Below are 21728 nucleotides of genomic sequence, written 5' to 3' on the forward strand. Positions count from 1 at the left end.
TTCTCTCTGGGACATGTCAACACACACACCCCTCTGGGACACCTGACAATCAGGCATCCAGAATATGGCATAGGGTCACCACAGTGGTGACTGAACTCGGATCCCTGGAAAAGTTCAGGATAAATGTCACTAAAGGAATATGTGGTACCCAAAGGAGGATAGGAGCTGATGGTAGAAGCTTGTATGTCCAGTTAGGTAGAAATCCTTTTCTAAAATTAATGAAAAAGAAAATGACTAGGCACATTCTCCCATTGTCAGTCTTTAAACGATATTTTTTAAATCTGTGCACTCTCCCTTCCCCTCCCCCACTATCAAAATCATATCAACAATTCAGATTTTTACTTTCTTTGATGTCCATATCTAGATCTGAGTTCGATTACATCAGTTTCTCTATTCCGTTGTTTCTGGAGATGGTGATAGTGAATTAATAAGCAGAAGTCAGGGGGGATTTTCCTCTGCATTTGTCACTTGCTGTAAAGCCTGTGCTTTCTTCCTAACAATCACCAGAAAATCAGCTTTACACTCATAGCAAATTGCCTATCTTCTGACCATCTGCCAAGCAGATGACTCTTGGCTGAATGTGTGTGCACATGAAAGTGTGTGTGTGTGTGTGTGTGTACACATCCCTTTAACAAGCAAATTTTAAGTTTCACGTGAAGATACCAACACATGAAAGGATGAGTGTGTATGCCAGTAGAGATTTTAATCCCACTATATGCAAAGAAAGGGGGGAGGCACCTTTCTTTCCACCTAGATGGGTCACCTAGGGGTTTGCCCTCATGGGAGAAAGAGACTGGGGAGAAGAGAGAATTTACTAAAACATAAATTACAGAATTATGTCAAGTAGAGTTTCCTATTTTTTCAAGGTCTTACTGGCCCTGGAATTAGGAAGTGAATGAAACCCAGGTTGAGCATCTCACAGACCCTCCTTCCTCATCCCCCTTGCCAAGAACAATTCCCTTTCCTAGATGCTCCTGATAACTGTTTTCAATTAAGGCTGGAGAATGGTGAGGTGTTTTTTTTCTTACTATTATTTATGTGGGGAGGTGAAAATTAAAGATTAGATTAAAAGTGAGCTCCTTTCCTTTCTTCCTCCACCCCTCCTCTTCCCCCCGCTCCCCCCAACCGCGCGTCTCTACCCCTCGATGCCCTTGTGTCTGGGCTCGAGATCCTGCATCCGTAGCCCAAGGGGTCCGCATACTTGTGGTATTATTCTCCCGCCTCCCCAGAGAAGGCAGGGACCCGGTTAGACCAGCACTCAGAGGTGAGAGTGGGAGGGGCCCAGGTGTTGATTCAAAAGGAGGAGGGCATGGGCTCACTGCCTTACAGGGAGTAGTACACTGAACCTGTCAGGATGTCAGCAGAGGGAGAAGCCTGCAGGTAACATTGGATTTGCCGCTGGGACCCGGTAACTGTCCCACCCGAACCTGTGAGCTCCTGTGACCTAATCGCCGGACTCCTGAGTTTTTTTGGCTTTGCGGCTCAATACCTTGAATTCTCCACTGTTCCCTCAGCTCAGGACCCCACCGCCTTACCCAGCCTCGGACCTACGCCAAGCCATCAGCACTTATGGGCAAGGTGCGTGTTGCGTTGCGCCTCAACTCAAACCCTTACTGCTCATTCTTGTAAATAACAAGAATGGGGGTGGAGGGGCATTAGGCTGATGTGGCAAATTGGCACCCACACAGCTGTCTGCACCACTTTATGGTACCTGCCTTTGCCTGGAGAGAACTGACCACCACCCTGATAGACCTCAGGGCTTCGGAAAGACAGGAAGAAATGTGGGTGAGGGGAATTCTACAGAGTAGATAGGAGTGAAATATGTTCATAAGAATCTCTTTGGACTTGCCTTTTATTAGTTTCTGCAGAGATGGAGTGGCATGTCTCCACATAAGTTTCCCCAATCCAACTATCTGTAGTAAATTTCTAAAAACTTCAGATTCACTGTGAAGAATTGAGACCAGATCAGCTGTGGTCTGGAAAGAGAAAAAGAATAAACCTACCCAGGCACCCTGGGGATGGGGAAAAGCTAAAAGAAAACTGGGGAATCATGATCCTGGGGAACTGCCTTCTGGTTTAGCTTCTCCAGCTCACATCATTTGGACCAACATCCCCTTTCTCCAGAAAGGGGACTTACCCAGTTGGGTTTGGTAGTGGAGGGCACGTGAAGTGTTGGCTTCAAGCCTGGGATGTTTACTTTAGTAGAAGGAAAGTTTCTGAGGGTTCTGAGATTTCTTGATCAAAGGACATATTTGCAAAGTGCTTTCATACAGTGCCTGGCACACAGTAGGTATTTAAATGTTGGCTTCATTGAAAAGTTCTGCTCTAGAGTTAAGGAAGAGTGGAACACTTTCCCTTCTGGTCTACCCTAAATCTGGATCACCCTGCCCCTACCTAATCATCCACTTTTTTTTTTTAAAGTGTTTAGCTGACTTGTCTCTGTGTATCTTGCCTTTCTTAAAGAGCAGCAAAGAAATCCCAAGGCCCTCCCATAAGGGAAGGGAAGGAAAGGGATGTTTTCCTTGGGATTAATGGAAGGAAGATACCTTGTCCATGCATACTCCACTTATGTCTCCCTGTCTTTAAGGTTGTGGAGATGGAAGGCGGGGAACTAGAGGAGACATTTGTCGACCTATCATGATGCATTCTTTTTTTTCCCTCATTTCTCTGACTTGAGATGACCTCAACCCCAGTTCCTCAAAAGACCAATTTTCAGGTGACAATCTTTGTTTCCATTTCAGAAAAAATCAGAAGTTTACTCTATTGAGGTCAATGGAATCACAGATATCGAAACAACAGATGAGTGGAATGGTAAAGAAAAGTACAGGGGCCTGAAGAACCGCGTGGGATGTAAGAAGGACCACCAGAAAGAAGAACTAAAGAAAGAACTTGATCTGGTCAGTCATCTCAAGGCACATCCTGTTGTTTGGGTGGCACATTTATTTTGCCAAGGGGTCACATTTTAGAGCTGGAATTGACCTGAACAATCATCTAGTCCAATAAGATCATTTTGCAGTTGAGGAAACTGAGGCACAAAGACTGTTACACAAGTAGTAATTAGTAGAGTTAGGATTCAAATCTCTATCATCTAGATTCTATGACCCAATGTTATTTTCATTAATTATACCATCCTGTCCATAGGACCCAAGGTACCCTTGAGGTCTGCCCCTTTAAGATACCTCTTACAGAAGAAAAATCTAATGTCTGAGGTTTAAAAAGAAAATACACCCAAGAAATTGTTCCATGTTAAAATTAGGCTGATACAATCTTTGCCTGGAGGCCAACTATACTAGATGGTTCCTGTATTCTGCATAAAGGCACTGGGGTGTAGAGCTCAGAGTTAGTAATCCTAATCAGAAAGATCATTGGCACATAGTTTAGGATTTCTCTTCTACTTGACTGCTTAAAGTGAGATGGAACAAAATCATTTTAAGTTTTTATAGTTGCATTAATGGGATAAGAGACTAATAGAGAAGCCTTGAATCTCTGTTTATCACACTTTAAAATGGGAACAATTTCCAAGGGTTGAAGGAAGGATTAAATCTTTTCCTGCTGGGAAAAGATGGACTGAAATTATAGTGGGGAATTCCCACTGTGGGAATATGTACATTCTTTGCAGGTAATATCTACAGCTAACATATGCTGTTAGCTGCCGAAGACACTGAGTGGTTAGGTAATTTGCCCAAGATCTGATCACACAGACAATATATGAGAAGCAAGACTTTAACCTAGGTCTTCCTGACTCCAAAGGCAACTATCTATACACAGTCTTGTCATTCTAACTCTAGATTACATATCTGTATACTCTCACTGTGTGTGTGCATGTGTGTACATGAGATGGGTGTATGTGTGTGTATGCATATATATATACATATATGTATATCCCACTTCTGACACCATAAGGCAGCTGGTGGCTCAATGGAAATAACAAACCACTCTAATATCTTTGCCAAGAAAACCCCACAGAAATATATGGTCCACGAAGAGTAGGATATGACTGAGCAGCAAAATATACCCAGTATCAGGAAGGGCTCTGTAACAATGGAATTGCTCAAGCATTTCAACAGTTCTGCCATGCAAAGTAGGAAGTTCCCTGTTACTGAAAGTGATCAAGTAAATAAGGTTCAATTCCATCCATCAGAGGTTTTGTGGAAGGGTGGCTGTTTATTTTGACATGAAAATCACAAATTTATAATGATATATGTGCAGCATCTAAAATGAAGATTGAAGAAATGCCTTTTTCTCCATGAAATGACTGCTTTTGATAGAGATATAATCCTAAATTTTATCTTGACTGTTAAGATAGTAACGTTCCTTCTCCAGGCATTTCACACCTTCCTGAGAAGATAAATGTCTCTGAAATAGCATAGTGGAAAGAGAATGACACTGGCACTCTAGAGATCTGGGTTCTGATCATAGGTATGCCATAAGCCAGGAAGGTGTGTGAAGTTATTTCAGCTGTCTGAGCTTCAGTTTCCTCACCTGGAAAATGAAAGAGTTGGACTAAATGATCTCCAAAGTCCTTTCCAGTCCTAAGGACTTGTGATCTAAGGATTCCTAGCATCATTGGCCAAAGTATTCTCTTTCTTTTCCTGATACCAATAGGGCCATGGGAAAGGTGGTGTTCTGAGGAAGTCTTTCCCCTCTAACCAATCCATTTGTCCTATGGACCCCTCTGGAACCTTTTACCTTTTCACTTCTGCCCTGGGAGCACTGGCTGAAGAGAGTATGACTAGGCTTGAGGGTGGAGAGAGGGAAGGTCTCTTTACTGCCCATTTGAGATGGTTTGCATTGTACTGTTATTACATAATGTCTAGGAGCAAGAGTCCAGGACCTTGTACCAGAATAGACAAGTTCATTATCAAAGCCACTTTTTAAAACAGTAGAAAGGAGCGACTGTAGGAGAAGTTATTCTAAACAAAGTAGAACTGAAGTTGGAAGAGGAGGGCTAGAATTCAAATTTAATTATTTTAATTGAAAATGGAGTCTTTTCCTATCCAGGGCAAAGTAAAACCCTGAAAACTGAAGGCAAGGGCTATTGCTAATATAAGTTTGTATTTGTATAACCAATTTGAAGGAATGATACTTAGGCTCTGAAGAATAAGACTTCAGAACTGCAGGACATTTGATCACTTAACCTCACATTTAGCTTGAATTTTCATGGGGATTTGCATCCACAGGCAACCATGGAGTTTCTTTGCTTTAAAAGGAAGGCTATGTTCCCTTAGCCTAGAAATGAGGGAGTAGAATAAGTGATTATGAGCATCATTGCTGATGAGTTTCACACAGGAGGAACATTTATGCCAGATAGTACACACCACCCTGGGATAGGTAGGAAAGCAAAAACCCTAACAGAAAGAGGTTGATGAAACCAAGGTACAAAGGATGTGAGAAGATAGGACATCAGTTCTTCTTTACTCAATACCTAGTAGCTTTATCTCAGGGCAATTCAAAATGTCAAGTTTACTCAGCTACCTGTGAGTCCTGAGATGTCTATCCTGGGGAATGAAGAAGATATTTAGCCTGCAGAAGAGGCTCAGTGAGAGAGAGGATAGTTATAAAAGGTGGAAGCTGGAGACATGTATATTTGTTTCAATATGATGAGGAGCTTCCTATCAATCAATGTTGTTCATCAATGGAATGAGGTGTGTTATGAGGTCATGAGCTGCCTATCTCTAGAAGAACTTCAGCAGAAGCTGTACAACCACTTGCTAGGGATGCTGTAGACAAAATGCATATATCGAGGTAGAAGATTAATTCAGATATCTTCCAAGCCCCCTTCCAACTCTGGGATTCTCTAACCTGAATCCAGTTCTGTCCCCATCTTCCAACAGCTTTTCAGAAATATAGCCACCTAATTTAAATGGCATCTGCTTTACTTGGTTCTCTCTTTTTTCTCTTGAATGTCAGGATGACCACAAACTCAGCACTAAGGATTTAGAAGACAAGTATGGAACAAACATCATCCGAGTAAGTCACTGAGAGGATGAAGGACCAACATCAGGGACTGGCCTTCTGTCAGGGATTGGGAAAAGGTGGGAAGCAATTTTTACTGTAGCAAGGGAGAGAAAATGGGCACCACATACACAAATAAATATAACACAAGGCAGTATATATTAAATGTAAGAATGTTACAACCAAAATTGTTTAGATTGGCCAAGACAGAAACATATTTCTTAGAGATTACATAATGCTAGGGTAACAGAGCAATATTTCATGGAGGAGGTGAAATGTGAGTGAGTCATTGAAGGATGGAGAAGATTTCATAATTGATGGATAACATACTATCTTGGGGAGATATAGAGAAAAGGGCTAGATATAATGTCTACTATAGCAGTTTCAGAATAAGATTTTTCTGAGTAAGAACCGTTTTGATTTTAATCCTAGTTAGCATTGAAAGATCAAAGATCTAGAGTTACAAAGAATCTCATAGATCTTCTAATTTAACCCACGAATTTTATAGAAGAAAAAACTGAGGACCATGGAGATTGTAACTTATCCAAGGCCATATAGATAGTGTCAAAGGCAAGATTTGAACCCAGGTTCTCTGTCTCCAGAGTTACCATCACCTTGTTCTTGACTTAACCTCTACAAATCCTCATTCTGTGCCCAAGAAAAGAAATTTCTTCCTTTTTATATAGGTATACTGGATAGCTCTTTAGGGAATTTGAATTTGTCTTTTCCTCATTCTGAAAACAACAGCAACCACCCAAAAGTAAAAGTTAAAGGATGGCTAGCAGTTTTATAAAGCCAGGATATTCATTCCACACACAAGGACACCTTCTAACTACTGTTTCCCCCCACCCAAAAAAACCCTGGAGCTCTACATCTTCATGGCTAGGAATGTCCAGTCACTCTTTAACAATGACTTTTTCTTGACTCTGTCCTTGAAGGGTCTCACTAGCACAAAAGCAGCAGAGATCTTATCTAAGGATGGCCCCAATGCTCTTTCTCCACCCAAAGAAACTTCCGAAATAATAAAATTCCTCAAACAAATGGTGGGTGGATTCTCCATCCTCCTGTGGGCCGGAGCTGTCCTCTGTTGGATTGCTTTTGGGATCCAGTTTTCAAAGGACAAGTCTGCTTCCATGGACAATGTAAGTACCTACTTACTTCTTGCAATGGTTTTGTCATTGGCATCTCTATCATAGGAAGGTTAGCAGAGGCTAAGGGCCCTCATAACCAGGACTGAGCAGGAAGGGAGAAAAAGAATTCAATCTAGGTATGCCATGGAATCATTCTTGAGTGGGGTCAAGAATTCTGGAGCTCTCCAGGCTACAATTTCTACATCTATAAGAGAGGGGATAGGGAGTTACTGATGGTTGCCCTTCCTATACCACAGAGATAAAACAGGAAAGTATTGTGAATTCCTGAGGTACAAAAGTTCTGTATCAATAATCAGCATACTTGGACTCTAGCCTATTTTCTCTCTTCCTAGTTTAGTAAGTAAAGCATTTAGGAAAGCCTTTAGAAAATGCATTGTGTCTGGAAATCAAAATGTATGAAATGATTCCCCACTGACCTATATAACAAATACTTGGGCATATGACTTGCTAGCAGATAGAGATTCTCACTCTAAATGATATCTGCTTCTCTGATTTAGGTCTCCTTTCCCTTTCATGCAGGTCTTTTTAGGTGTTGTGCTAGCCTTGGTAGTCATCTTCACTGGGATCTTTGCTTATTACCAAGAGGCAAAAAGCACCAACATCATTGCCAGCTTCAGTAAAATGATTCCTCGGGTAAGCAAACACTTCTTGTTGCTATTTCTAAGTCTTCTCATATGGTTCTGCCTGATTTTTGATATTCATTCATAAAGTACCACCTGAGAGGTTCAGATAGTGACCTTTGAGTTATTTACTGAGACAGAAAGTGACCGTATCTATCTGGGGTGATGAGCCTGACTCTTTTTGCCCCTTTTCATTCCTCAACCCATTATCTGTATCCGCTCGCACTGCCACCAAAAAGATGGCAGAATGGCTTAACCCAATATCCTTCCTATTACATATTAAATGGTCTTCCTATCACAGGTTTGCTATTTTATGTTTGAAACTGACCATTTCCCTCAACGATGGCCAAAGGAACTGCCAACCTTAATTGTGGGAGGAGAAAGGGAGTGAGCTCCCTTCTTTGCATAAAGAAGGGAAGAATACAGCTCATCACTGGTACAATTATGACTTATATCACGCAAAGACAGCATGCCATCAGGACTAGGGTACTGGACTGGGAGTCAGGAAGCTTGATTGGAGATCTTACCTCAGATAATTCCTAGCTGCATGACCTTAAGCCAGTCACTCCTCTGAGCTTCTGGTCTCAGCTGTATAATGAAGACATTGGACTTGGCCTCCAAGATTATAGCTCTAAACCTAAAATCCTGGATTTTGAATTAAGTCTTCACTGTTCAAGCTTCTTCCTAAACTATAGCTAGCTACAATTCCAGCAGGTCCCTGTTATTCTTTCTCTTTGTCAAGACTGCAGTCCTCCCCCAAATCTTCTACAAATGTTTTCTGGTCCCACTGTGCACTATTTCACTGAGAAGCCTTCAGGGCCTAAGAGAAACAGGCATTACTCTGCTTACAGAGAGAAAACATAATGGATAGAATGTTGGATTTGATTGAAGCCAGGAGAACACAAGTTGAAATTTTGCTTCAAACACAAGTTTTATGACCCAGACATGTCACTTAACTTGTCTCAGCCTCAGTTTTTTTATCTAGAAAATGGGGGCAGTAATAGCACCTGCTTCTCAGGGTTGTTGTGCAACTCAAATGAGATAGCGTGCAGAATTTTGCTAATGTTAAACACTTTTTAAATGCTAGTTTTAGTTTTAACTGCAATTTACAGCAGCTGTTTGCCCTGATCATGAGCATCCAGACCAAAGGATGTAGATGAAGAAGATATCACGTCAGGTTCTGAAGTTTCTTTAACATTTTCATTTCCCAGCAAGCCCTTGTCATCAGAGATGGAGAAAAGAGGGAGATCCCTGCAGAGCAGCTGGTTGTAGGAGATATTGTAGAGATTAAAGGTGGAGACCAGATTCCTGCTGATATCAGGATCCTGGCCTCACATGGATGTAAGGTAAGCACTACTGTGGTATCCTCTAAGGATGATGGATCTAGTCCTAGTTATTGTAACCTACAGCCTCATCCAATACTCTTTCCTGGCTATACCAAATGAGAAAGAGAGCCAAAGCTGGAGCAGCTAGATGGCGCAATGAATAGAGCACCAGCCCTGGAGTCAGGAGGACCTGAGTTCAAATCAGCCTTAGACACTTAACACAAAAACTAGCCGAGTGACTTTAGGCAAGTCACTTAACCCCAATTGCCCTCCAAAAAGAAAGAGAGAGAGCTAAAGTACCTAACTCTAGACTTTTCTCAGATTTATTTTCATGAAATTACTTTAGATTATTTAGCATATGTTTTCTATTTATTAAACTGTGTGCATGTTATTTCTTTTATCCTTCATTATAAAGTAAGTTCCTTGAGGGCTGACACTGCATTTTTTGTCTTTATAACCTCACTACCTACTACTGTTACTTACACATAGTAGGTGCTTAATAAATGTTTCTTAAATTGAATTGAATTCATTCACAGGTAGATAATTCATCTCTTACCGGGGAATCAGAGCCTCAATCTCGATCTTGTGATTTTACCCATGAGAATCCCTTGGAGACGAAGAACATTGGCTTTTACTCTACAACCTGCCTGGAAGGTAGGTCTGGTGAGATATATGCAGCAAACATTCCATAAAAATTAAGGATCCCTCTGGTCAGTCTCTACTTTTTGGTACAAAATTTTTTTTCAAAGGGAATAAAAAATATGGTTGTATCTGATATGCCAACACTTGATCTACTACTATGCAGTTCTTCAGATCAAGGCAATGCCTACGTGACAAGTTATGTCAGGCCAGAATATGTGGACAGAAGCCCAACCAGTCTGTATCCCTTACAGGCAAGACCTCCTGGAACATCATCCATATGCTTTCCTTGCAGGAACAGCAACTGGCATGGTCATCAACACAGGTGACCGTACCATCATTGGAAGAATTGCCTCACTGGCTTCAGGCGTTGGGAATGAGAAGACACCAATTGCCACTGAAATTGAGCACTTTGTCCATATTGTGGCAGGGGTGGCTGTTTCTATTGGTGTTGTCTTCTTCATCATTGCAGTATCCATGAAATACCCAGTCCTAGAATCCGTCATCTTCCTCATTGGCATCATTGTGGCCAATGTGCCAGAGGGTCTTCTGGCTGCTGTCACTGTAAGTCCATAATGTAATCTATGCTCTCTGACTGGATCCCTCTGCTCTGTATATTATTGGTCTGTATGTTACACATTATCTATAGGTTTTAAAGTGGGATTGTTTCCCCATGGGGGATAATAATGAATGTTTTACATGGATTGGGTGTTGGAGGATCAAATAAGATTAATTAGGATAGCTTCAACATTGGAAATGCAAGAGTACATGGTATTAGTCTTCCTTTTTAGGAGATCTGTTAAAATAAGCTTATGTATTCATTTTTCTGCTCTACTTTCCCCTAGAAACAAGGCAGAAAATGCAAAGAAATTGTAAATCAGTCTCCAAGGCAGTCTCTTACCTGGACTCAACTTGTAAACTGAGGCAGAGGATAGTAGACACTAGAGTGTCTTTGAGATTTCTGAGTTCAACAGAAACTAAAAGATTTTGAGATATCAATTATTAAGATGGTACATCTCCTTTAAGAACCAGAGTATTAGATGAGTGCTCTAGGATGTCCACTTTGACACAAGTCAGTCCAGCAGCTTTCTTACAGTCTTTTTGGAGAGGTGCAGAGTTGCTGAAATTGGCCCATGATTAAATGGTGATTTGCATCCATATGGTATAAACTGGATGACCTTGCCTTAAATGCTGAATCATTGAGGGTCACTTTATTAAAGGAGGGAAGAACCAAAGTTGCATTTTTGTTTGCTTTAAAAAAAAAACTTCCTTGGCATCATTCAACCAACAACCTACCAAAATTTTTTATTAATAACCATTACTATTTATTTTCCCAAAAATTCATCCAGCCACAAATGTTAAGCATGGTTATATATCAAAGACAGGCCAAAATATGATCTCTACAGTAAGAGTTAAGCAAAAGTCTTCTATTATTCTGACTCAATAGCATTCATATCTCTTTCCTTCTTTCTTTTCTAGGTGAGTCTGTCCCTGACAGCAAAACGGATGGCCAAGAAGAACTGTCTGGTGAAGAACTTGGAAGCAGTGGAAACTCTGGGCTCCACCTCCATCATCTGTTCTGACAAGACTGGGACTTTAACACAAAACAGAATGACTGTGGCCCATCTATGGTTTGACAACCAGATCTATCAGGCTGATACAAGTGAAGATCAGAAAGGTGAGGCTTTGGAGGCAAACTCAAGGATGTGGGACTGAGCATGGGAAGTTAATGCTAACCCTGATAGGGTGAGCAGGCTCTTTATGAGATCTGTTTGGACCCTGTGGCTATACAAACTCACTCTCCTCTGCCTCAGCAGACTTCCATGTGCTACATCATTCTTTCTCTTACTTTCCAGCCCAGATCTTTGACCAAAGTTCTGCAACATGGATCTCTTTATCCAAGATTATAACACTGTGCAACAGAGCTGAGTTCAGACCAGGACAAGAAAGTGTTCCCATCATGAAGGTAGGACTTTTGCTTATTGAAGTGTGACATCAAAGACAATCTCCAGGTCATCTTGATGCCTTCTTGATATCCTGTTCAACTGTGGTGCCAATTAATGAGATGGGAAGAAGTTAGTATGTGTAAGCAAGTTTGAATTGCCAACATGTTATTTAGTCAAGTAACAAAGTAGTACTTTGACTTCATTATATTTTGCTTTGTAGAGTCATAGGAAAAATCAAAAGAGCTCTCAAAATACTGACTTTGAGATTTTTGTGTTGCAGTAGTTTGAACAAGGCAGCTAGGTGGTGCAGTAGATAGAGTCCTGGGCTTGGAATCAAGAATACATGAGTTCAAATCCATTCTCAGAAACTGCCTGTGTGACTTTGGGCAAGTCACTTAACCTCCATTTACCACTGAAGAGGGAAATGGCAAATCACTCCAGTCAGTATCTTTGCTAAGTAAACCCCATGGACAGAACTCCATGGAGTCATGATGAGTCAGACATGACTAAAACAAGTAAAAAAGTCTGTGGATCATTATGGCTCTTACTGAGTACGACCCAGAATACTGGCTCAATATTTTATAAAAGACTTTATGATCTTGCTCTCCAATGTTGAAACTATGTAAATTAATCCTATTTGTTCCTCCAAGACCCAACTCATCTAAACCATTGAATTCAACACGTACTAAGTATTGACTCCATTAAGCATTAAAGGAACAAGAGGAGCTTACTATCTACTGGGGGAAAATTACATGTGCAAAGAAAAGTATTAAAAAAAATTAAGTGAAAAGTGCTAGCAACTGGCAGAATAGAAAAAGGTCTCTACTAATGAGGGCATTAGGGCTGAAAATTGTAGGAAACCAAAGGTAAAAAGAAGTAGAATTGAAGAGAGCATGGGTCTCAAACCTGAGACAGCCTGTCAAAAACAAGAACATGAAAGAGAGAATGCTGTTTAAGGAGAGCAGTCAATGGTCCACTTTGGTCACGACTGCTGAGAGTAATAATGTGAGATCAGCCAGAAAGGATAGGTAGGCTAAAGAGCCAGGTTATGGAGGGCTTTAAATGCCAAATAGAAGAGTTTGTATTGTATACTAGAAAACAACAGGGAGCCAATGAAGCTCCTTGAGCAGAAGAATGATAGCCACAAATGAATATGGCTTTATATAACATTTTATTTCCTTGTCTTTTGTTTATCTAAGTTGGTGTGATAAAGAAAATGTTTTTTTTCTATTATATCAGTCAGAAATGTCTGAGATCCTAAATAGAATGAAATGTCCCAGGTAATTCTCTAAGATTGTAGTTGTATAGCAGGTTTGCCTAAAAGACTATTTCATAGAGAACTCACACAACGTAGGTACTCACATGATAGTCAGAATAAGCAATACATAAGAATAAGGACACTCTCAAGGTCTCTCTGAAGAACTTTGGAATTGATTGTGAGACATGGGAGACACTGGCACTGGACTGCCCAGCCTGGTGTGCCCTCATCAGAGAAGGTGCTGTGCTCTATAAGCAAGCAGAATTGCAGTAGCCTCTATAAGCAAGCAGAATTGCAGTAGCGCAAGAGAAACAAGAGATATGCAAATTTAGAGACATCTCCACTCCAAATGCTCCTATGAACTATTTGTGCCCAACCTGTGTTAGAGCCTTCCGAGTTTGTACTGGTCTGATCAGGCACAGTCAGACACACTGTGTGTACATTGACCCTGACATAGTGATGTCCTTTTGGTCCTCTTTGACTATGAAAGATAGCCACCATAACAGGTGCTAATCTTTATTAGTAGATTGGAAACACTTCAAAAGAATCACGGGTCTAGTTTTTTTAAGCTATCAATCAGATCAAATCTAAAGCTATTCTTTTCATCCAAGATATCCAGCTGTGAACATTGACATGCTAGAATACACTTCATTCTCTCTTTACTTCTTGTTGGAGTTGCTATGTTGAAACTGCCTTAGTTTCTTCCCTTACTTTCTTCTACTCTGCTCTGTTGCGTTTTAATGTGCATCCCCCTTCTGCTCCTTGCTATGGGTGTTTTTTTTCCCAAAGCTTAGTCCCTGGTTCTTTGTGTTCACCTAAATCACCTAAATGTCCAGTCTTATCTAGCCCATGCTTTAGCCCTGTATCTATCCTCAAAATAATTAATAGATATTGCCAACTAGCCAACCCACTGTCACCTACCCTGACAGCAATATACCTAAAAACCAAGATTAAGTTATTCCACTTTTCAATGAAGATACAAGAAAAATTAATTAGATGAGACAATGTGATTAACCTTTTCTAAACAATAAGTTGAAGGGGAAATCCACAAAAACAGAGTGGTTGAGATGGGAAAAGTTTTCTTTCAGGGTAAATTTGTTATCTCCATTTCTCAACTTTAAAGACAAAGATCGCTCAGTTCAATCCACTTATATTTTGAAAGGAAATTTAGGCTCAGAAAGGTTAAAATTTGCCCAATGATACAGAACAGATACGGAGGCAGGAGACAAATGTCCCTGTCTAAATTTTGTGTTTTTCAATACCACTCTTTTTCTGTCACCCAAGCCCTAACTTTGAAGTAGCCTTTCACTCTCTTCTTCATTTCCCATATCCGCAGGGTGATTGTAAATACCATTTTTTCCTTGTAAAATGTCACTTACCTCTAACTGCTTGGTTTCTGTCCTCATCACCTTTTACCCAGACTGCTGTGGAAATCACCTAAATGGGCTGTTGGACTTTAGTTTCCTGCTATTCTAATCCTTCCTACATCCCACTGCCAGACTTATATTCAATAAACAATATTTTCATCTTGTTCTTCCTTCTGTTCATTCTTCAATGGCTCCTTAGTCTATTATGTTATCTAAATTCTGCCTGGTTTTCAAACCCCTCTGTAACACAGCCCCACCTTGCCATATCCAAACTTGTTTCTCCACTATTTTACAGCTTTAGTCAAGTCTGTTTCATTGCTGTTTTGAATGACAATGTGCCAACCTTGTTTCTTTCTCCAGAACTCACTTTTCTTTTCCTTTTTTTCTATTTCATTTCTCCTTTCTGGCATTTCTAGGCCTAGCTTTAATTTGCCATGGGGGGGGGAAAACTTTCCTACTTCAGTTTTTTTATCTACCCTTTCTCTAAACTTATTGTCTAGAAAATACAATTCACTGCTTAATCATATTATCTTGTCTCATTTATTTTTCTTTTATCTTCAATAAAATTAGAGGCATTGAGGGCAAGAATTATCTTCTCCCCTCTCCCTTATAATCTCCAATACTTAAGCATATGGCAGGCACAGGACCACTCAGCATGGCACACCCACATCAGAAAAGGTACTATGTTCTATGAGCAAACCAGAATTGAAATAGTTCAAAGGAAACACAGATGCACAAATTTAGAGAATCGACCCCAAATGTTCACATGGACTATTTGTGCCCCACCTATGGTAGAGCATTCCAAACTTGTATTAGTCTGATCAGCCATACATAGTTGGACACACTGAAACTTGATTCTACCATAGTGAGGTCATTTTGGTCCTCTTAGAGCACGCAGGATAACAACCAACCAATCATATGGCAGGCAGGCAGTAAATACATAGGTTAATTTTAAAAGCCATGGAAGAGCCAGAATGTGGTTATAATAATTTATTTGGTTTAACCTTTTCTTTAAATATAGAAAATTGTAGTGGGAGATGCTTCAGAAACTGCCCTCCTGAAGTTCTCAGAAGTCACCATGGGTGATGTGATGGAAAGAAGAAAAAGAAACAGAAAAGTGGCTGAAATCCCTTTTAACTCCACCAACAAATTCCAGGTGATTTTTTCCTCCTGACTAGGGATCTTATTTCTTAGCTCAGTGGTATTCTTATCTACAATTACTAAATTTCCTAGCAGGTCTAGAGCCTGAGGAATAGGGGCTGGTAATCTCTGATAAAGGCTACTTTGACGATTATTTTCCCAGCAGCATAGTATATAAAGAAGGATGGGTCTAGGGAAACTAGAGTGTGGGTCTCCCTGCAATTATTTATCCATGTGTACTGTCTTCGTTTCTGGTGCTAAGGGATTGGGGGTCTAGGATTTTATTGCAATATTGTTTTAGGAACAACTTTAAGTGAGTAAGTAATTTTAACTATTATAAATACCCAAACTAGTTACAAAACATACATTAAGGAAGACAATATCATTATCCAGAGTAAGAGCTGATAAATAGAAGTGTACATATAGAATGATTTTACATATATGTGTATATACATATATGTGTGTATATACACACACATCCACATATTTGTGTCAAAATGGTAGCCATCTCAAGGGGGTGGGGAGGAAGGAAAAAAGAAAAGAAAAAAGAAATATACAAGTTAACTTTTTATATATTTAAAAAGAATAGCAAATTATACATAATAAATTGGTAGTTTCGTGTACGATCTCTTTTTATTACACTATGTTATGGAAATGCTTGTTTATTGCATAAATTAAAAATGAAATAAATACTTTTTTAAAAAAAAATATCAAAAGGCAGTAAAGCAGTTAAGACTCCACAATTAGGTAGAGACCCTTTCTGATAGCATGTGAATAATTTGTGGGCAAACCAGGATGGTTCTAGATTTCATTCCACTCTATACAGTTGATCTTCCAGGAATTTGTGGGGTCTTTTTGCCAATATCTCAGGAAATCAGCCTAGTAGCAACTGGTGCTTCTACTTCAGGAGTGTCCAAAGACTAACTGCTTCTATCTCCTTCATGTTGGAATGGAAATGAAAATCACTCTTCAGAACCCAAAGTGTTGGGGCAGCTGGTAGTGTGAGAAAAGCCTGGTTAATGTTAGAAATACCACTGGTGGTTTTCTTGCTCAGTCTGGAACAAAGTGGAATTGAGCAGTAAAGCAAAAATTCCTTCCTCCTTCCCAACCCTCCCTTCATACAAACATACACTTCTTTTCCAACCTTCTAAAATATACTTAATTAAATGAGTTTAGGTTGATGTTTACCTTGGTGCTATTTAATTAAATTAGTTTAGGTTGATGTTTACCTTGGTGGTACCATTCTCCCAGGCTCTGGTCAAAGAGAATACATATATGTAAGATTCTCTTCATCGATAGTGGACTGAAAAAAAAAAAGAGCCCCAGGTAAGCTTAACTAGACTGAAAACTAATGGAATTTAAGTCTCTGGGTTCCCAGAATTTCTTTTTCTTTTTTTTTGAATGGTATATCTCTTGACAGGATCCTATATTTCCCTACTGTTTTGGTTAATGTTTAGGAGGCCCTGATGGAATATAATGAGACCAGGGCAAATATATCAGCATGCCGGTCATTTCACAGATGGAAAGAAACAGAGGGAATCTTTGCTGGTCTCAGTTCTCTATGTCACAAAGAAGCAATGCCCAGCCCTAATGCTGAGAGTATAGACCTAATGCCCAGTGTCTATAAGAACATCCTGAAACCTGGAATAGAGGAAGGGATCACCTGGAATAGAAGAAGTTAATAGCTGCTTCTATTATGAAAACTGCAGTAGATAATCCATCCCTGGGTATGAAATTCAGTGGAATTCGTGCTACCACCTAAAAAGACCTTGCTTTGTCTTTTTAAAATTCTTTAAATTATTTATTATAAATATTTTTTTTAACTTTGAGTTCCAAATTCTCTCCCTGTCCCTTCCATCGCCCACTAAAAAGGCAAGCAAAATTTTATCAATTATAAATGTGAAATCATGCAAAACACTGATCTATATTATCCATATCACCAAAACAAAACAAAAATAGAGCTAGAAAATTATACTTCAATTTATACTCAGAGTTTATCAGTTCTCTCTCTGGAGGGAAAGAGCTTTTTTTATCATGAGTCCTTTGGAATTCTCTTGGGTCACTGTACTGATCAGAGTAGTCACGTTTTTCACAGTTGATTATCATTACAACATTGCTATTACAATACATAATGATCTCTCAGTTCTCACTTCACTTGACCTCAGTTCACATGGATCTTGCCATGGTTGGGTTTTTGGTTTTGTTTTGTTTTATTTTGCTTTTCTGAAACCACCTCCTGACCTCATTTCTTATAGCACAGCAGTACTCCATCGCAATCATATGCCACAATTTGATCAGTCATTCCTCAGTTCATGAACACCACCTTAATTTCTAATTTTTGTCATAGCAAAAAGAGCTACAATAAACATTTTTATACATTTAGGCCCTTTTCCTTTGATCTCTTTGGGGTATAGATCTAGTAGTGGTATTGCTGGGTCAAAAAGTATGTACGGTTTTATAGCCCTTTGGACATAGTTCTAAATTCTTCTACAGAATGATTAGACCAGTTCACAACTCAACCAACAGTTTATTAGTCTACCTATTTTCACTCAACCCCTCTAGTATTTGTCATTTCTGATAGATGTGAGATGGTACCACAGAATTATTTCAATTTGCGTTTATCTACTCAATACAGCATTTCTTCATATGACTATAGATAGCTTTGATTTCTCCTTCTGAAAACTACCTTTTCATATCCATTGACAATTTATCAATTGGAAAATGGTTCTTATTTTTATTTTTATCTTTATATAATGGTTCTTATCTTTATTTTTTACCCTTTATCAGAGAAACTTGCTGTAAAAAAATTTCATATTGCTTCATTGTTCACTGTATCTTTTAGAAAATATAGTTTCCCTGATTATCTCTTTTAAGCTGATCTATTTTTGCTTTTGATTTGTCTGAGATCATGATTGCTACACCTGCCTTTTTCACTTTTGCTGAAGCATAATAGGTTCTGCTCCAGCCTTTTATTTTAACTCTGTGTGTGTGTGTGTCTTTCTGTTTCAAGAGTATGTCTGGTAAGCAATATAGTGTTGGATTCTGGTTTCTAATCCGTTCTGCCACTCATTTCTGTTTGATGAGTGAGCTCATCCCATTCTCATTCAGAGTTATGATTACTGTTAATTCCATCCAATGTTCTTCCATTTATCCTTTTTTCTCTCTTTTTATGCTATCTCTTCTGAAAAGTTTGATTCTGATCATTGCCTCCCTTAATCCATTCTCCCTTTTATATCTAACGCCCCCCATATCTTTTATCCTCTTCCCCTCCTATTTCCTTATTAGACAAGGGTGTGTGTGTGTGTGTGTGTGTGTGTGTGTGTGTGTGTGTGTGGTCTTCCCTTTTTGAACCAATTTTAATGGGAGTGAGATTCAAGCATTGCCTACTCTCCCCCCTCCATTTCCCCCTTTATTTTAAAAGTTCTTCCTTGCATACCTCCTTTATGTGATGAAATTTTTCCCCATTCTACCTGTTCCTTGCCCCTGTTCCTAGTGCATCCCTCTTTCTCACCCCTTCACTTTTTTTTTTGGGGGGGGGGAGATCATCCCAACATAATCAGCTCACACTCAGGTCCTTTGTCTATGTAGTCTCCTGCTAACTGCCTTATTAATGATGAAGTTCTTAGGAGTTACATGTATCACCCTCCCACATAGAAATATAAACAGTATAGTTTTTGAGTCCCTTATGATTACTCTTTCATGTTTACCTTTTTATGTTTCCCTCAAGTCTTCTATTTCTGAATGTTAAGTTTTGTGTTCAACTCTGATCTTTTCATCAGGAATGGTTCAAAAGTCCTTTATTTCAGGGAGGGTAGGTGGCACAGTGAATAGAGCACTAACCCTGGAGTCAGGAGGACCCGAGTTAAAATCCAGCCTCAGACACTTAATACTTACTAGCCGTGTGACCTTGGGCAAGTCACTTAACTCCAATTGCCCTGCCTTCACCCCTCCAAAAAAAGAAACTCCTTTGTTTCATTAAATATCCATTTCCACCTGAAGGATTATACTCAGTTTTGCTGGATAGGTTATTCTTGGCTGTGATCCTAGCTCCTTTGCTTTCATCATATACCAAGCCCTCTACTCCTTTAAAATAGAAACTGCTAAATCTTGTATGATCCTGACTGTGGCTCCATGATATTTGAATTGTTTCTTTCTGGCTGCTTACAATATTTTCTCCTTGACATAGGAACTCTGGAATTTGGGTATTCCTAAGGAGTTTTCATTTGGGGATCTTTTCTAGGAGGTGATCGGTGAATTCTTTCCATTTTTATTCTACCCTCTGAATCTAAGATATTGAGACAATTTTCCTTTATGATTTCTTGAAATATGATGTCCAGGCTCTTTTTCTGATCATAACTTTCAGGTAGTTCAATAATTCTTAAATTATCTCTCCTCCATCTATTTTCCAGATCAGTTGTTTTTCTAATGAGATTTCACATTTTCCTCTTTTTTTTTTCCATTCTTTTGACTTTGTTTCTTGATATCTCATGGATTCATTAGCTTCTACTTGCCCAATTCTAATTTTTAATGATTTTCTTCAGTGAATTTTTGTATTTTCTTTTCCATTTGGCCTAGTTTGCTTTTTAAATTTTTTTCAGTGAATTTTTGTTCCTCTTTTACCAAGGTGTTAATTCTCTCTTCTTAATTTTCTTATATCACTATAATTTATTTTCTCATTTGTTCTTCTATCACTCATCTCTTTTTTAGCTATTCCAGGAATTCTTATTGAGCTTGGGTCCAGTTAGTATTTTTCTTTAAAAACTTTGCTTTTAGCCATGTGACCTTGGGCAAGTCACTTAACCCTAATTGCCCTGCCTTCCCCGCTCCAAAAAGAAAAAAAAAACACTTTGCTTTTGAGTTTGTGTTTTTGGTCTTACCTAGCACTGTAGTTAATTCTTTATGGTCAAGTTCTTTTTGTTGGTGGTGGTGGTTCATTTTTCCAGCCTCTTTTTTGGCTTTGAACTTTATGTTAAGGTTGGGCTGTGCTCCCCTGGGGGTGGGAAGATAATGTCTCAAACTATAGGTTTTTTCATGCTCCTGTTTTAGAACTTGATCTGGGGGTCTGAAAGCTTTTGGTGTTTCCAAGGTGGTGTGATCTAGGTAGAGGTGTGGTTACTGCTCTCCTGGTATTCACTCTGGTCTTTACCCAGGAAGTGCTCCTGCTCCCCTACAACCACAAGCCCTGGTGGAGCTGTGATAAAGGCCATTGCAACATTGTGACGGGTCACAAGCATACCTCTCCTCCCTTGAATTGAAACCCACAGTTGTGTATGGGCAATATAGTTGTCCCTTCAGCACTGACTGTCCCCAGTGCCAGCAGAAGGTGCCTGTCATTTTTTGCTGATCAGTTATCCAACCTTCTTTACAACTCTGGGCTGAGAGCTCCCAAAGCTGCTGCTGCTGTCACTGGTGCAACCGCCTGCAAGGCCTGCTGCTGGTGTTCCTGCCGTACTCTAGGCTGGCCCCCATCCAGTATCGCAGCTTCTTCTGCTGACCTCCTGAGTAGTCTCAGACTGGGAAAATGTCTCGCTCACCTTATTGCCGGCTCTGCTGCTCCAAAACTTGACTTGAAGTGTTATTTTAAAGTTGATCAGAGGGAAATGTTGGAAAAGATCAGCGGGTTGCTGCTATACTCTGGATCTTGATTCTGCCCTCCCTTACTTCCTCTTTAGAGAGAGGAACTGCTTCACTTTGGGTCTGTTGATTTCTCTATGAAAGTCCATCTGCAGCTTAAGGTTGGAGCCAACTTGAGTCTCCTTTTTAGTGAATGCGCCAAAGGATCTTAGAGATCACCACAGACTTGAATATGTCACAAAGGCACACTTATTGTGGAGTGAAGTCTTGGATTCAAATCTATAAAATTAGGTCCTTTCCAACTCTATATCCTTGATCCCATCGATAGAGGAGGCTTCAATGCACACCAAGGGCATCAATACTCCTGTTTCCACTGCAAGGTGGTCAAGCCTACAAAGAATAAGAGAAGATTTTCCTCCTCCTGGCATGTGGCTAGTTGTAGAGGAGCTCTTCAGGCCTCTTAGAAGTGACAATAACAATGACATGTCCCATTTAACACATTCACTTAATTCCTTCCTCCCAGCTCTCCATCCATGAGACAGATGACCCCAATGACAAGCGCTTCCTCTTGGTGATGAAAGGAGCCCCTGAGAGGATCCTGGAGAAATGCAGCACCATCATGATCAATGGCCAGGAGCAACCTCTCAATGAAAGTACTGCAGAGGCCTTCCAAACTGCATACATGGAGCTGGGAGGCTTAGGGGAGAGAGTGCTGGGTGAGTTGGCCTGGAAGGGGACAGAGAAGGGGCCACT

General features: G+C 39.9%; 1 protein-coding gene across 1 annotated transcript in view; it reads left to right on the forward strand.

The window, feature by feature from the left end:
- Window positions 1-1326: 1326 nt before the first annotated feature.
- LOC138155551 (potassium-transporting ATPase alpha chain 2) overlaps window positions 1327-21728 on the forward strand; it is a 34372-nt gene continuing 13970 nt past the window's right edge. Inside the window, exons 1-12 of the mRNA XM_069080840.1 lie at window positions 1327-1578; window positions 2742-2897; window positions 5911-5970; window positions 6894-7097; window positions 7626-7739; window positions 8938-9072; window positions 9588-9705; window positions 9986-10254; window positions 11170-11368; window positions 11547-11656; window positions 15283-15417; window positions 21499-21691. Coding sequence (XP_068936941.1) covers window positions 1570-1578; window positions 2742-2897; window positions 5911-5970; window positions 6894-7097; window positions 7626-7739; window positions 8938-9072; window positions 9588-9705; window positions 9986-10254; window positions 11170-11368; window positions 11547-11656; window positions 15283-15417; window positions 21499-21691 — 1702 coding nt within the window. The 5' untranslated portion in view covers window positions 1327-1569. The remainder of the gene's footprint in view (window positions 1579-2741; window positions 2898-5910; window positions 5971-6893; window positions 7098-7625; window positions 7740-8937; window positions 9073-9587; window positions 9706-9985; window positions 10255-11169; window positions 11369-11546; window positions 11657-15282; window positions 15418-21498; window positions 21692-21728) is intronic.

The sequence above is a fragment of the Petaurus breviceps genome, unplaced genomic scaffold (assembly GCF_028583685.1).
Source record: "Petaurus breviceps papuanus isolate PSGF00001 unplaced genomic scaffold, PetGlider_PUasm1.0 91133, whole genome shotgun sequence".
In the NCBI taxonomy this organism is placed as follows: domain Eukaryota; kingdom Metazoa; phylum Chordata; class Mammalia; order Diprotodontia; family Petauridae; genus Petaurus; species Petaurus breviceps.